This window comes from Macrotis lagotis, chromosome 3, assembly GCF_037893015.1.
Source record: "Macrotis lagotis isolate mMagLag1 chromosome 3, bilby.v1.9.chrom.fasta, whole genome shotgun sequence".
Lineage (NCBI taxonomy): Eukaryota > Metazoa > Chordata > Mammalia > Peramelemorphia > Peramelidae > Macrotis > Macrotis lagotis.
Genome location: NC_133660.1, coordinates 2,483,183 through 2,500,472, shown reverse-complemented (window position 1 = coordinate 2,500,472; position 17,290 = coordinate 2,483,183). Strand labels below are relative to the sequence as shown.

Genomic DNA, 17,290 nt, shown 5'->3' with positions numbered 1-17,290 from the left:
CTTTCAGAAGTTTCCTTAGATGAATTAATGCATTAATAATTTAAAATCTTTGTTCTAGATTATTTGGAGAAGTTATTCTGTATAGAGCTGGAGTATCCATAATTGCTAGCATGTTTTTTCATTCATTAGACTGTGAGTTCTTTGAGAGCAGGGACTATCTTTTGCCTTTCTCTGAGCCTTAGATCTCAGCAGAGTACCAGGAATATAAGGGTTTAATAAGTGTTTATTGCCTGAATCTGCAAATAATGTCAGCTTATAATGTTTACCAAGAAAATCTAAAAGTACAATTTCTTTCCTGTGCAACAACAAGACCCAAAATTTTCTAGCTTCACACTGATTCCCAAAAACATTCTCTCACTTAACTTTTGTTTAAAGTTAATTTTGTCCATAAATATTTTTAAGACTACATAATCATTCTTTTCAGAGAGCATTTTTAAAGGATGCTAAAAATGCAGAGTAGATATGGAAGAGACTTATCTACTCATGAAATTCTAACAGAAAATACCTACTCTGCTCCATTTATATACCCCCCTCCTGTGCATGTCAGTGTGAGCTGTTAATCTAAGTTTAAGCTGTTAGGATAAAATCACATTTGTATGGTGTTTTCTTATCTATGGGCAATTTAGTAGGTCAGGAAAACTCCAACAAAAAACACTGCTGCTTTAATAAAGTTTTGCTCCTGTAGTTTCAGATTTATGCCTCAGGAAAAGAATGTATCTCCGTGTAAACCATTCACAGATGGAATTTTTGATGAAAATGAAATACTTTTCTTAATAAGCAAATAAAAAATGTAATCAAGGCAGGCTAGGTGACATGTATTCCCCTTCCCAGGTGACATATATTCCCCTTCCCCTCCCCTGTCCCTTCCATAGTTGGATCAAATCCCAATCTTACCTTTGTGAAAAGACATCCCGGTATGGACTGCCATGCTGTAGAGCAATTCCGTACCCTCTATCTGCAACAGTATTCCCAACAGTATAAAAGGAACACTCTGGGTCATTGATAGCCACATATTCCAGGACAGCTGCATCCCACACAAAAGCATAATTTCCATATTTCACCTGCAGAACAAAAGACAGGAAAGAACAGGCAACTAAGTTTTAATTCATAGTATTATAAAATTTAAATGAAGACCATTTACTCATTCGACAAGCATTTAAGTGACTTTGTGTGCCAGGCAATGAATTACAGATAATATGGAGCCAAAAATAAAACAATTCTTGCACTCAAGGGGGTTATGTTTCCCTGAAGGAACCATATACACAGAATATGAGAGAAGGGACAATTTTTCTTTGCATTTGGGTTCTCAGAAGTAAGGAGTCATCAGAATTTACAGAGAATAGAAGTGATCTGGTCAGCTATTTGTTTTAGGAATATCACTTCTATACCTGTGGGTAAGACAGATTGTAAGGGAGAGAGGAAAATATAGAGGGATATTTGATCATAAAGACCATGAAAAATAAATATGGCAATTAATAAGAAATTAAATAGTCAGTCCATTTTGTCTCCATATTGGGGGGTTTGTTTTATTATCATGGCAAAGTTTTGTAGAGGAGATAGCACTTGAGGTCTTTTTTTAGTAGTGTTTTTGTTATTCAGTTGTCATCAATTCTTTGTGGCATATTTAGGGTTTTCTTAGCAAAGATACTGGAGTTGGTTGCCATCCCCTTTTCCAGTTCATTTCATAGATGAGGAACCTGAGGCAAACAGTTAAGTGATTTGTCCAGGGTCATGCAGCTAATAAGTACCTGAGACAAAATTTAAACACAGGAAGATGAAGTTTCCTAACTTTTTGTTCCGTGCTTTACTCACTGAGATATCTAGCTGCTTGAGTTGGTTTTAAGGGATACAGAGTCATTCACATGGGGCAGGGAATCCTTTAGGTACAAGTACTCCTATGACTTTCAAGACACCTGAAATATTGGGGCTGAGAAATTTCAGGGTTCAGAGTTTGTGAATCAGTGAGAATGAGAGGAAATCCAATTTAGTTGTAATTTAGAGTAAATGAAAGTAAAATTAATAGGAAGAAGGAGTTAAAAGTGATAACTATAGTAGATAGGTCGCAGTGTTTGGTGAGCAAAAATGCATTTGGATTTGGTAATTAGTAATTGCTGTTGAATTTGGAGAAACTTCATTAAAATGGGGAGTGGAAGTCATGTGGCAAATTATTCTAGAGTGAGTGGTGATGATGTAGTCATTGGATATGGATAAATTTCAAAGAAAAAAAGGCAAAGAAGTAATTAAGCTTAAGGATTTGCTAAAGTTTGGGTTATTAAGATTGAGGGGAGGAGTCAGCCGCTGTACGAACAAAAAAATGTAAACACAATATACGCAACTCTAATAGAAATTGCTATATGGCAAATATCAAAATGGAGGTACAAAGCACAAAGTAACCAGTGGCATGATGCTATTACATTATTTATTTAAATATTAGCCTTTTGGTAGTATTTTCTGATATGGCTTACTTGCCAAAATTATTGGAGCACATTTCAGATTTCTTATATTTGAGACATGTTGCAAGAAAATTTGCTCAATTGGGATTTACTTATTTATACCTTAGTGGTTTTATCTATGAAGTGATCTAGGACAGAAGGAAAAATGGGAATGAATGTTTGCTTTCTTGCACTTTGTTTTAAACAAAAAAAAATACTGCCACATGGGAAACATTTTGGTTTTTCTAGCAAGAAGATTTCAGAAAAGCATAGGAGATTAAAATAGACCCACCTGTGTGTACTCAGCTGTGATATTTCTTGAGTGTTTTTAACTGAGTGGTCAGTGGAGGAAAAAATGATTGTGAATTACTGGCATATGGTACTGTGATTAAGTCAGAATCAATCAATAATGGTCTATAAAATTCATTTCCTACAAATGTCCTTAAGATAAGCTAGGTTTAAAATTTATTACATATAGCTCTAGGGAATATTATTCTTTCTGCATCATTCATTTAACTTTTCAGAACCTGTGCAGTAATAATACATCATGATCAGATTTAAATTTTAAGATTGATTTCAAAATTTATATGGTTTTGTTGACCATTATTTTAATTATTACTCTGCCATAATTTGTGTAATACTTTGCTTTCATGCACTTTACAAAGGTTACAGCTGATAAAAAGAAAAAAAGAATTTAGTAGCATTTACATCTGGGCTGTTTAAAGTGCTTTAAAATACTTGTAGTTTCAATAAACAAGAGAATTATAAAGTTTACTATTCAGATCTACCACATTAATCTAGTCACTGGCTAACTTTGAAAAACAACAACCCAGTACAAGGTATCTGTTTCTTGGTTTTCAATGACACCATTTGTTTTTTTTTTTTTTTGGTAAGGCAAATGGGTTGAGTGACTTGCCCAAGGTCACACAGCTAGGTAATTGTCTGAGGTTGGATTTGAACTTCTGTCCTCTTGACTCCAGAGGTGGTGCTCTATCCACTGAGCCACCTAGCTGTCCTACACCATTAACTTTTAAATGTTTTGGAAACTGGTAGGATCACAGTATAGTGGCAATATTTTATAAATCTAGGAACACTAAGAAATTTTTACAATTCAGATCTTATAATGCCATCATGCTAGTAATTCATCTGTTTCTAATAAGGCTCAATGAACTGTTGACATACATTAAATTTGAAGTTAAACAATTTATTAATAAATTATGTTCATGACCCATCAGGGCTGTGACATCTCTCGTATCTGTACCAAAACAACATCAAAACCTGGGTGATTCTAGACTGAAACATGCTTTTGTTAAACATTTGGCAATTCTGAGCTAGGTATTTTGCCTTGGATGAATAGAAATTTATGTTGGTTCAAATATAAAAACAGTGGGGTCTGTCATTTGAGACAGCTAAATGACCAGTGGAGTCAGGACAACCTATGCTGAACTTGACTCAGATGCTTACTGCTCTTTCAGGTACCTTACTTTGTTACCTGAATGGGACTTGATGCAGAACAACCCAGGGCAATTCATCTAAGCTCTCTAGCTCAGTACCCTCTTCTGTAAAATGGGGATAATAATGACATCTAACACCCAAGATCGATGTGAGGATTAAATGAGATAATATTTATAAAAAAAGCTTTCATTCCTTAGAGACCTATACAAATTTTATTATGATTATTCATTCCTTTATCTCTTCAACCCTCCATTTCCTTCACATTTTATGCCAGTTGTAAAAAAAAAAAACTGGCAATGGGGAGACACGTGATGTCCTTGAACAATGATTGATTTTAGCACTTAATCATGTCTAGAATACTTGGGTTTCATATATATAGATACTTCCTCTCCTTTTGTTTATAAATTCTGCTTCTGGCTTCCAGAATTCAAAACCATATCCTTGCAGTTCTCTCATCACAGAATTTTCCTCAGTTCTGGGATTCTCCTTGCCTTGTTTATACCCTGTCAACGCTGTGAAATTTTTAACTCTGAACTTTCTTCTTCTGAAGGTAAATTCCTCCTGGAGTATCACTTTTGTGGAGGGATCTAGGCTGATCATTTTCCTTACAGCTCTGTTCCTAACTGCTGGACTTGAAGAGCTTTTTTGTTTGTGTTGCTTTCCCAGTGCTTTAGATCTAGAAAGTGCTTAATTCATTTTTTCCTCTTCCTTCCCTCCTCCCTCCCTTCCTTTTTCCCTTCCTTCCTTCCTTCCTTCCTTCCTTCCTTCCTTCCTTCCTTCCTTCCTTCCTTCCTTCCTTCCTTCCTTCCTTCCTTCCTTCCTTCCTCTCTTCCTTCCTTCCTTTCTTCCTCTCTTCCTCTCTTCCTTCCTCTCTTCCTTCCTTCTCCCCTCCCTCCCTTCTTTCCTTCCTTATATATTTTCAGTAAATATCCTTTCTGTAAAAACTAAGAAACATTAATTATTTAACTATGATATCAAAAGGTTATCAATTGATTATATAATGCAAGGGGAGATACTGACTGGTAAAAGATTTTGGGGCAGTAATGGCTGGCAATTGATATTGAAGGTGAACACACAAGACTAGAACCTAGAACCTCAAGGTTCTGAACACTAATGACCCTAGAAACCCTAGAGGATTATGTCAGACAGTGAACTCAGTGGATTTGGAGATTAAGTCCAGAGTCTCACTATACTATAAAATTTTTTATATTTTTTCTAGTTTCATTCCTAGAAGTACTTAGGACAGGAGTTCTTAACTTGGTGTCCCTCAACTTGTATGTGTATGTATGTCTATATATATGTATGTATATATGGAACATATAATAAGAATATTTACTTACCTGTAATTATCTTAATATTATTGATTTTCTTTCTAATAGTATGTTTTATGAACCTAAAAATTCATTTAGAAAAAGGATCCATAGGTTTCAGAAGACTTCCAAAGGGATTTATGACACATGCTATGCTTTAGAATGATTCTTCATAATTTGTCCTCTTCTCAAGTTTTCTATAAGCTTACTTTTTCCATCTATTGTTTCTCAGTTTTTTAAATCTTGTGAAGTTACTTAGAATTTTCTACCATTCTTTCCTTAAGCTTTTATAAACAAGTTTATATTTTTAAACCCTAGTAGCTTCTATTTGGCACTGAGATCAAATGTCTGTTGAATGAGGCAGTTTCTAGGCTTTTTCAGACTCCTTGCCTTGCCAAATTCATTTGCATTTGATAAGCTTCCTTAGTTAATAGTCTGTTGATTTCCATTTTTAAAAAAAATTATTATCCTTATTTTTGTCATCAACTGGTTGGCACTGCCTCAAATTTATTATCATATATTCTTTCCATTTTCATTTTTTTTCTTTCTGATCTTTATTATAACAAATGAGAAATCTGTCTGGACAAAGGCACGTGATTTGGAAATTGCTTACAAAGATACACATATAATGAATCAAATTCATCTCTATGACATTTAGTGCTTGCCATATCCAGGATGTTTTGGTCCTCCCCTTAATTAAGTATCATTAATATATAGGAATGAGATTTCTGTATGAATAAGAAGCCTTTGTCCATTCTCATTTTTTAAAATTTTGGAACCATCTTTTCTAATAGTTTCTTGTCCTTTTATGCTAACTATACATTGAAGTCATTAAATATTAAAGTACCCAAAGCTGACCAATTTGTCCTTCTTCCCTTTATGCCAACAATTCAGAGTCAATATCTCCTGAGATGAAAGCTCCTTTCTCCTGCTCCAGTTCCCATATTTTCATCTATATTGCTCAATACTACTTTTCCCAATCCACTGGTGTGGTTTTCTCTGGAACTCCTCCTATTCAGTCTTTTTTGTTAGAGCTATTTAAATAAGAAGCATTTATTTTCTCTTCTTTTCACCCTTCTATTACCATTGGAAAAAAAAATTAAGAAGGAAAGAAAAGGAAATCTTATAACATGTGAATAATAAAGTCAAACAACTATGACACTGGCTATGACTAAAATTGTTTCTCTTTTTGTATCTTGAATCCATCACTTTTCTGACACAGCAAAAGGCCATATCACCTCAATTTCTTAGAACAGATAAGAGTTCTTGAATTTTTCAAAGATGTTTTATCTTTATTATTATTATTGTAGAAATTGTTCTCTTAGTTCTGCTTTGCATCAATTTAAATAAGACTGATTTCTTCAAACATATTTCTTTCACCTTTTCTTATTTCACAATAGTATTCCTCTATCATAATTCCCATACCATAATTTATTTAGTCATGCCTCAACTGAGGCACTATCTTAGTTTCTAGTTCTTTGACATACTAAAAAAGTTGCTATCAATAATTTTGTATGTTATTGATCCTCTTTCTCTTTGATTTCTTTGTAGTATGGACTTAATAGTGATAAAACCAAATCAAAGGATACACACCTCATTTACTTTTGTTAGTGTTGTTCTAAATTGCTTTCCAGAATGACTAGTTCAATTCAAAGCTACAACAGTGTATTAATATGCTTATCCTCTCACAGCCCCAACAACATGTCATTTTCCTTTTTAGTCACATTTTCCAATCTGATGGATGGGAGGAAAAAACCTCAGAGTTGTTTTAATTTAAAAACAGTTCTCTAATTGTTAGTGATTTGAAGCATTTCCCCCCATGTGGTTGTTGATAGATTGGGGAATAGCTTTCATTTTTGTAAATTTCAATCATTTCCTTATATAAATTTTTATGAATTCCAATCACTTTCCTTTTGGAAATGAGATCATAATCAGAGAAATTTGAAGCAAGGATTGTTTTTCTCCAGGTAAATTTTCCTTCTAATTTTAGCTGTAATAGTTTTGTTTTTGCAGCTACTATTCAGTCTTAATGAATTCAATAAACTTATCTTCATCTTCAATCTCCTCTTTGTTATCAAGTTCTCATGTCACAATTCTTTGACAAATGAATCTCTTTAGAAGATACTGCATCAATGGCTATCTTTACTAACATTGACTCTTTTTTCCCCCTAAACCATAACTCAGAGGAATAGTAGGATGAATCTGTGTGGTCTGTCTGTCTGTCTTTCTTTCTTTCTTTCTTTCTTTCTTTCTTTCTTTCTTTCTTTCTTTCTTCCTTCCTTCCTTCCTTCCTTCCTTCCTTCCTTCCTTCCTTCCTTCCTTCCTTCCTTCCTTCCTTCCTTCCTTCCTTCTCTTCTTCTTCTTTCTTTCTTCTTTCTCTTCTTTCTTTCTTTCTTTCTTTCTTCTTCTTTCTTTCTTTCTTTCTTTCTTTCTTTCTTTCTTGGCAATGGGGTTCAGTGGCTTGCCCAAGGCCACATGGCTAGGTAATGTGTTTGAGGCCGGATTTGAACTCAGGTACTCCTGACTCCAGGGCCGGTGCTCTATCCACTGGGCCACCTAGCTGGCCCTAATTAAGAACCTTTCTATTGTGGTTCACTCATCATTGCTCATTCAGGCGGGGATGTATGGAGGGCTTACTATTTCTAAAGCACTATATTAGGAAATGAGAATACAAATATAGAAATGAGTCTCTACCTTCAAGAAGCTTTGTTGGGGAGAAACAGCATATATGTAAATAGAGATATCATCTATATCTATTACTATTACTAGATTCCAAGTCATTATTCCAGAGGATTTTAATATATTATTATGTAGTATTTTTCCTTTGCTTTTAGATATATCAATATATATGTCTCTCCAAATACTCTGCTTATGGCCTATAGCTTTACTTTATCAGTCGTCCATAGATATGTTTACTTCATATATCTCACCACCATATTTCTTGATATTATCTCCATGATAAATATATTTTATCCTTCACTTTTAGTGGGATGGGGTGATTTTATTGAATTAATCTCAACCAAACCCATTCCTGTACTGGAAAATCTCTTAATACTTGTTACTTCCAATTCTCTGCCACTCACATATGCTCACATCTTTGTAACTTGATTTTTGATTCTATGAATGAAAAATTTCTTTCCAAACTTACTAGTGATCTCAACTTTTAAAAACTATATTTTTTAGTCTACATTATATTTGCCCCTTTTGCAGCTTTTTATATTGCTGACTGTCTTCCTTTGAACATTTTTTTCCATCCTCAGTTTCTATGATTTTGCTTTCATATGATCCTTACTTTCTCTCCTGGCTACTCTTTTTCAGTCTTCTTGATTTGATTACCAACAATCTCTCTTCTTTAGCATCAGTGTTCTCTTTTCTCTATGAATTGGTCTTAGGGAACTCATAAATTTACATGGGCTCAAGCAGCTTTTATGAATGATTTCGAATTGTATATCCAGCCTTAATCTTGGTCCTGAATTCCAATCACACATTGATGATAATCTGTTTCCTTATGTCCTTCAGAACATAATATTTTCCCAGGTAGAATGTAAACTCCTTGAGGGAGGGCAGTTTTTTCCTTTGCATCATTATTTTCTATCATAGTGTCTAATAAATGCTTGATCTCAAGTATCACTTTGTTTGATATCAAACTCAACATAACCAAAAAAAAATTCACTGTTGCCACCACTTCCCTTCCTCCCTACTATGTCCTTTTTTCAAAGTGACTGTGTTCTATTGAAGTCACTTCTTTGCAGTCATTGCACGGGCGTGTGTGTGTGTGTGTGTGTGTGTGTATGTGTAGAGCTTCTTGACTCTTCACTCTTGCTTACTACCAATATTCAAGTTGCCAAGTCTTATCAGTTCTACTTCCATAAGATCTCTCACATCCATGCTCTTCTCTCAGAGCACTACCATAATTTCACTTCTTATCACTTCCTACTTATTTTATTATCATGGTTTCCTAATTGGTCTTGAGGGCATTAAAAATAGAATATTGCACACATGGAATGCTATAAATATAATATTGTATGCAGTGAAAATTATTTTGTGCTCATCCTATTCTACCTCCTTCATTCAATTATGCATTCAGAAAAAAAAATACATTATCTATTATTTATATACACGAGAAAGGAAAAAAGAGGACTACTTTTACTAAGTACCTGCATGTCTTCCTTAAGAAGCTTGTAGTTTAATAGGAGAGATAAGATAGCACACAGCTAAGCACTACAAAGTTGTAGGGGAAGATAGCTCATTTGATGCTCACAACAATCCTGCAAACTGACTCAAAAAGAAGTTAAGTGACTTGCCTAGTGACAGGGCTAATAAGTATCTGAGACTGAATTTGAACTCAGATTTTCCTGACTCCAGGCCCATTACTCTATCCACTGCACCACTTAGCTGCCTCAGCTAGGATCTTAGAGCTGTCTCGTTCAACCTAAACATTTCAAATATGCTCTTTTTGAATATTCCCAGTGACATTACAAAGTGAACCAAATCCACTAAAAAATTGTCTTGTAAATCACAGAGCTGGGAGGTAGAACTAGGGCAAGCCTCTTGGAAGAAAAGATCATCAGAAGTAGACAGGAGACATGGATTCTATTTTCAACTCTGATACTAATTAGCAGCATAATTCCAAGTTTTAATTTCCTCATCTGTCAAATAAAGAAATTGAACTAAATGATATACGAGATCACTCCCAGCTCTAAACTTCTGTGATTTTTTTTTTTTTTTTGAGATTTAATGCTGCAACTTAAAAGGAGGGAAGGGATATTGTAGGATATATACAAGAAAGAAAATTCTGTATAAGGTAAAACTTGAACAATGCTTTGAAGGCAAGAGACTGGTTTGACTGAAAAAAAGATTATAGTAAAAGGCAACAGAAAGATAAAGTAAGTCAATTTGATAAAGAACTTTGGAAACAGGTAAATAGGGAGTAACTGTCTGTGATAGAGGTGTCAGACAATTATTTACCAATATAATACAATTTATTGAATATGGATGATGTGACTTGACCTAATGGATAAAACTGAACTCTCTATGGGAAGATACAGATTGAAATCCTACCTATATCAGAATATACTACTTAGAGACAATAAAATTTCAGAACAATAGAAAAAAATGCCTTACTAGGTGATTTTTATACAAGTGAAAGACAGGTCTGGATTCCACAATTCTTTCTCCTTACCTATCCTTTCACGTGCTAAGCTTGAGGCTATAATGCCAGTAAGAAGCCGGAGAATAAAATAACCAGGCCATAGACAAAGAGTTTGTAGTAGAAAAAGAAGGAAAGACGTGGTTGAAATGCCATGATCTTATGAGTTAATTAAATATAACCTGAGTTAATTAAATATACATTTATTGTAAGCTTTTATATCCTTACAACATTCAAGATAAAATAGAATCCTTGCCCTCAAGGAGTTTATAGGCAAAAGAAACAAGAGAAAATAAGATAAGTATACAAATAAGACACAAGACATAATCTAATGTTTAAAGTGGTCTAGATGAGGAGCTATAAGAAATTTGAGAAAAGAGAGATCATTTCCTCCCTTGGGGAGGCTATATAGACCAGGTGGCAGATGAACTGAGACACAAAAGAAAGGTAGAATTTTCAAGGAATCAAAGAGGAGATGTTTTTAGTCATGGAGGACGGTCTAATTGAATGAACACACACACACACACACACACACACACACACACACACAAACACACACATTCTCTGATATTTCCACAAAAAAGATTTTCAGAATCTCTCATTTCTGGTGATCTCTCTGTACTCAAATTATCTTATATATAACCCACCTGTTTTTCTTTCTAGATAAGGAAATTGAGGTCCAGAGTAGACTCTATTCTAGATTTGATTTACAAATATTATTTCATTTGATTCTCAACAACCCAGAAAAGGGGCAGTTATGTGATGCAGTGAATAGAGCATTGGACCTAGAGTCAGGAGGACTTGAGTTCAAGTCTGGTCTCAGACATTTAATAATTATCTAAGCTGCGTGGTCTTGGGCAAGGCACTCAACTCCATTGTCTCACAAAAATTTTAAAACAAATCCAGAAAACTGAGGAAAATAGAGGTTAAATGACTTGCCCAGCATCACAGAGCTAGTAAATGTCTGAGATTGACTGAACTCAGATCTTCCTGACTCTAAATCCAGGAGGAAAAACTGCTTTCAAAATTTATTTATTTTATTTTAAATTTATGAAATAATATAAGCATTTCTATAACACAGTAGAAAAATAATAGATGATTGCACATGAAACTGCAAATTATGTACAGATTTCTATTTCTTTTAAATATATAATAAAGTTGTCAAATAACTTTATTTTCTTTCTTCCCCAACTCCTCCAGCTCTAATGTTGGCTGTCATTAGAAATATATGTATATTTAAATCATTCTATACATCTTCTATTTCTCAGTTCTTTTTCTAGATGCAGATAATGCCTTCCTTCATATATCCTTTGTAGTTAATTTGGGTGTTTATAATACAGGAAATACCATTAAGGTGGGGAGCTCTCCATAATCCTATAATCACTAAGTATCTTCGGAAGGAAAGCCTCTGCTATCAGTTGTCTTATCAATACATGGGGGTGGTAAGTATGGCATAAAACATCGTGCATAGGATTTTCAGCCTTTTGAAATAATTATGGGGTTTCTAGAACTAAAAGAGTATTAATATATTTTTTAATTTAATTAAATTGAAGAGAAAATATATCTAGAGATTTCCATTTTCAAAAAATAAAATATTTATTCATATTTCTAATGTAGAAGACCTCTTCCTCCCTCACATTTTCTTAAAAGAAGAGATCTTTTTTCTTTACTTAGCTAAAAAGCATAAATCTTGGTGAACCCAGTTACATTTTGCTTTCTACCTTGAAACCAATTGAAGTTGGAATGTTGCTATGTCAATAAATGTATTCCCCCCTACAATTTCCATCTATGAGATCCTGTGTACCTATGAGTAATACATTCACTATCAAATCATGTACTTAATATATTGAATCAGGGTTGCTACCTGTTGAATCAAACATATTAAATGTGGAAGCAAATACAATATATTTGAATCAAATATGTCAGCTAGTAAATAAGATCAGTGTTAAATCAATTATGCTCTGTGCTGAACAGTTTCATAAAGTTACATCTGAAATATTAAACTGTTCTGTTAGAAACTCATCTCCCAGAATTAGACTATTTTATCACTTTTTTAGATGATACATTCAACTGATAGATTAAATCATGTACCAGATCCATCAAATAACTGAGACTCACCTCATGTCAGTGAAAGGGTATAAAAATAGCATCAATTTTGTTTGGGTTTTGAGAAAGTTTAAAAATAGAATTTTCATTCTGTCAAGTAGCTATTATTTTTTAGGGGGAACTTAAAAAAGTTTATTATATATTATTTCTTGATTTAAAAAAATAACCAGTATATAATCTGAAACTAAATCCTAAGAATTTCCATATGATTCTCCTTATTGGTGGAAAGAATGGCCTGCAGGAAGGGAAAATTAGGATGTCTGAAAGAGGTGAATTTGTAGTCTGGTTTTCAGATGCTAGAGAGAGCACATGAGGTTCAGGTTCTCTTTATCTTTACTGGGAGACCCTGGAGGGAGAGAGACAGAGAGATAATCTGAAAAGAACACAAGAGGCTGAGGAGCTGGGATTGTTTGTATATCTTTATTTCCTACTTATAAAATTATAAATTGGAGAACGTTCTTTCTTGGGGGATATTGAGGACTCCTTTTTTGTTGAACTGAGTTATTTGCTCCCAATGAGAGATCTCAATCATGTTGAATACAGTCTGGTATGTTTTCCCCCCGTACAATTTCTCTTAGCTTATATAAATGAGTTTATTTATTATGTATAATGATCTTTGATATTTGCTGGAATTTGAGGTCAAGTCTTTACATTTAGTATGAAGCATTGTTTCTTGTTAGGGGATGACTAGAAAAAATGACTTGAACTAATGGTTTTTCCTTGGACTAATAATATTCAGGTGGCTAGATATAGCTATTCTGGTAATTCCACTTGTAGGAGAGCAGAAAAGCCAACCTTATAGTTCATCTCCTGTTCCCCTCTCAGAAGGCATTTAAATCAAATTTTGAAGGGGATGGGTAAAATTCTAGAGATAATTGGATTATAAAATTATAAAATTTAAGGTAAAGATATGATCAAGCTTTTTATTAACAATACAAGTGGCTTATGCATCTGCTGCTCATTGGTTCCAAGCTTGACACTTCAAGCATCACAAGGTGAGGAGAAGCCAGACTACCAGAAACATTTTATGACTTGATTGGATTATAATAATGAGGATTGCCAAAGAACTCTGGACCTGCTTTACATGTTAGCCACTCTGACAGGGAGCCTTCAGTATTAGTGAAATCATGGAATGAGAAGGCAGAGAGTTTGTCTAGGAGAGTAGCAGGAGAAAAGCATGGAAAAGTAGTTTGAGGTTACTTATGGAAGCCAGACTACAAATATTGCATATTTGGATTATGTTGTAACAGAAAATCAAGTGGCGAATCCTATTATAGCCAACATGTTTTCAGATGTATTTGATGACATGATCCTCTGCAATTATGAAGAATGATTACCACCACCACCACCACCACTACTACCACCACCACCACCGTCGCCACCACCACCATCACTACTACTACTACTACCACCACTAGCACCACCACCACTACTACTACATATATTTAAGTAAAAGAATTCTAGGATTTGTCTATGTCTAAAATATTAATATGCTATTGGGAAAAGAGAAAAACAAAACTCCAGTTGACTACTAGACTGTGGTTTTTTTCCTTAATCTTTTAATAATGCTAATGAGAAAGGATATGTGAGCAAAAATAAGAATTCATTATTCTTATTGGTTGACAAACTGGAAAGCAAAAGACATAGTGAACAGAATACCCTTATTCGCATTCGTATTGGTTATGTGTCCATGAATGAGTCCTTATATCTCTGAATCTCTGGCAACTTGCAATAACTATTGGAAAAAGCCAGGGAAATCACAGGTCAAAATGAAAGTGTTTCACAGACTTAGAGATGGAAGGTCCCTCAAAGGTTGTCCAATACAACTTCCTAATTTTCTGGATGAGGAAACTCAGACCATAGAAGTTAATCAACTTGTTTCACAGTTAAATGATAGAGCCAAATTCTGAACATATATCCTCTGACTCCAATCCCAGTATTTTTTTTTTTTCTTTTCTCTGTACCATGCTCTCTTTCTTTTTTGACTGACTTTAAGTGAATGGAGATGTGTAACCCATGGGAAAGGAAAGAAAATTTATAAACCAAGGCAAAGAATTAACCACTTAATCGACCATTCAGAGTCCCTCCAGTTGGCATCTTCTTATGCTACATAAAACCTCTTAGATGACATGTACCAAAATTAGCTTGCTTAGCAAACTGTACCATCAACCGTTAGCAATTAAACCTATTTTCTGGAATGGAGCTGTAATATGCTATAGAAAACTGATGTATTAGCATATTCTGACAAATCATCTTCCTTCTTTATCCTATAGGGTCCCATGATGAATTAGTGTCAATTAACATAGCACAGGTAAATTTGTAACAAAAATAAAACACACAAAGACACTTGTCAAATTGCAAAAGAAAAAATCTTATGCTCTAATACTTTAAAAAATTCCCTTCAACTTGTTCATCAGAAGCAGATTATATACTTCCCATCATCTCTATTCACTACCTCTCTCACCCCTCCACCTTGCAACTGGTGCAAATAGTGATTACCATTTGAGAAAACTCATTCGTTTAACATTAATAGAATCAGATGCCAGCAGTTATCATTTAATGTCCAGAAACCAGTCCTTTACAGTTATTTTTATTCATTATTCTTCATGGTATTGATGTAGTCAGGCTTGTAAGATTACTTCCATTTCCCAAATTGGAAAAAATATTTAAGTGTCTCATCTAAGGCCAAACAAGTCATTGCTAAAGGTTAAAGAAGGATGATAATCTCTGAGTTTCTAGGTTATTGCCTGTCTAGTCTTATAGAGATTTCTAAAACACAGTTTTGCCAGAGCTTAAAATTTGTATTAAATGTGTTCTTTTTATCTTAAGTCTCTATGTATTAGCTACTCTCACTATAACTATTTCCTAGTCCAGAAATTTATATAACTCATAACAATAGTCTCTTTCAATTTTCTCATAATTTCAAACCATGTGTATATATATATATACATATATATATATATATGTATATATATATATACATATATATAAAATTTGGGTTTGTCTAGGCATGTCCAGATTACCTAACATGGAGGCATTTATATCCTCTATTACATGGGTTGATATAGCTAGGCACTTCCCCTCTGGATTTAGCAGGAAAGAATAATGGCCCGGAAGGATCACAAACAGGAAAAAGGCAGAAAAGAGAGAGACTGTGTATATGTGTGTGTGTGTGTATGACTTGTTCCAATTAGGCAACCAATCAATGCAGGCAAGTTCTTTTCTTTTCTTTCTTTTTTATTTTTTTTTTAGGTTTTTGCAAGGCAAATGGGGTTAAGTGGTTTGCCCAAGGCCACACAGCTAGGTAATTATTATGTGTCTGAGGCTAGCTTTGAACTCAGATACTCCTGACTCCAGGGCCGGTGCTCTATCCACTGCACCACTTAGCTGCCCTGATAATTTCTTGAGAGGCTATCCAGGCTCTTTTTTTTTTTAAATCTCTCTCTCTCTCTCTCTCTCTCTCTCTCTCTCTCTCATGACTTTCATGTAGTCCTGTAAGTTTTAAATTATCTCTCCTGATATTTTATATTTTCTTCTATTTTCATTCTTTTGATTTTGACATTCTTGATGTCTGATGGCTTCATTCTAGTTTTTGAGGAATCATTTTCTTCAATTAGCTTTGAACCTCCTTTTCCACTGGAGATGGAAATTTGGCCAATTCTTTTAAAGGAGTTGTTTTCTCCAATAAGTTTTTGTCCTTTCTTAGCCAAGCCATTGGCTCTACATAATTCTCTTGCATGACTCTCTTTTCCTATTTGAATTTTAATATCCTTTTTCAGTTCCTCATGGAGGACTTTTAGGGCTTGAGAACAATTCATATGCCCCTTCAAGGTTTTGCATGTAGGCATTTTGGCATTGTTGTTTGTCCTTTCCTGAGTTTGTTTTGCCCTTCCCTGTCACCATAGAAGCTTACTAGGGTAGGGGCTACTATTTTATTTTATTTTTTTTTTGCTTTTTGCTCATTTTTAAAAGTTGAGCTCTGCTCCTGGGTATAGGGAAACAGTTCTAAGCTTCTTGAACTGGGAGTAAGAAACCTAAGTAATGAATACCTGCACTGGAATCTCTTGGGCTGGTGGCTTGCCCACCTAGGCTGGCTAGGCACATCTGTTTCATTCCAGGCTGCATTGAGGCTGGAGGTCCCACAACTTGCCTGCAGAACCAGAATGGCATAACCTGGGTGTCTGATCTGTGTTGTCATGAAGCCTTACTCTGGCTTAACCAAAACACGGCTTGGATTGAGCTGCCCTTCCCTAATACTCAAGCGAGATGGACCCTTTCTGAATTCCTTCTAAGGTATCTTTGAACTGAAAAACAGTTTCATTCTGCTTTTTTGTGAATACTGTCTCCAAAATTCTTTAAGAGGTTTGCTTTAATGTTTTAATCTCAGGGAAACTGGAGAATTCAGGTAACTTCCTGTATTCTCTCCTCATTTCTTTCTCTTTTTTTTTTGAATCATGGTTTTCAGGTACTTCAAAATTTCTTAAATTATCTCTTCTTCATCTACTTTTCCAGGTTAGTTGGAGATTTCACATTTTATTCTATTTTTTATTCTTTGAACTTTGTTTTTATTATTTCTTGATATCTCATGGAGCTATTAGGTTCTATTTGCCCGATTCTAATTTTTAAAGAATTATTTTTTTCAGTGAATTTTTACCATTGCTGTTTTTAATGATGTTCTTTTCTTTTTGTTTCTTTTCTTTTATGATTTTTTCAAAGCTATAGGGCTAAGTGATTTGACCAAAGTCACACAACTAAGTGTTAATTGTCTGAGATAGGACTTGAACTCATATTTTCCTGACTCTAGGACTGGTGCTCTATTCACTGCACAACCTAGCTGC

The 17,290-nt window shown here is 34.4% G+C and overlaps 1 protein-coding gene across 4 annotated transcripts in view; it reads right to left on the bottom strand.

Moving 5' to 3' along the window:
- The window catches only part of GRID2 (glutamate ionotropic receptor delta type subunit 2), a 1,800,826-nt gene that overhangs the window by 138,340 nt on the left and 1,645,196 nt on the right, over window positions 1–17,290 (bottom strand). For all 4 annotated transcript variants that reach the window (XM_074228050.1, XM_074228051.1, XM_074228052.1 and 1 more), the window contains one exon: window positions 895–1,061. In XM_074228050.1, coding sequence (XP_074084151.1) covers window positions 895–1,061 — 167 coding nt within the window. The remainder of the gene's footprint in view (window positions 1–894; window positions 1,062–17,290) is intronic.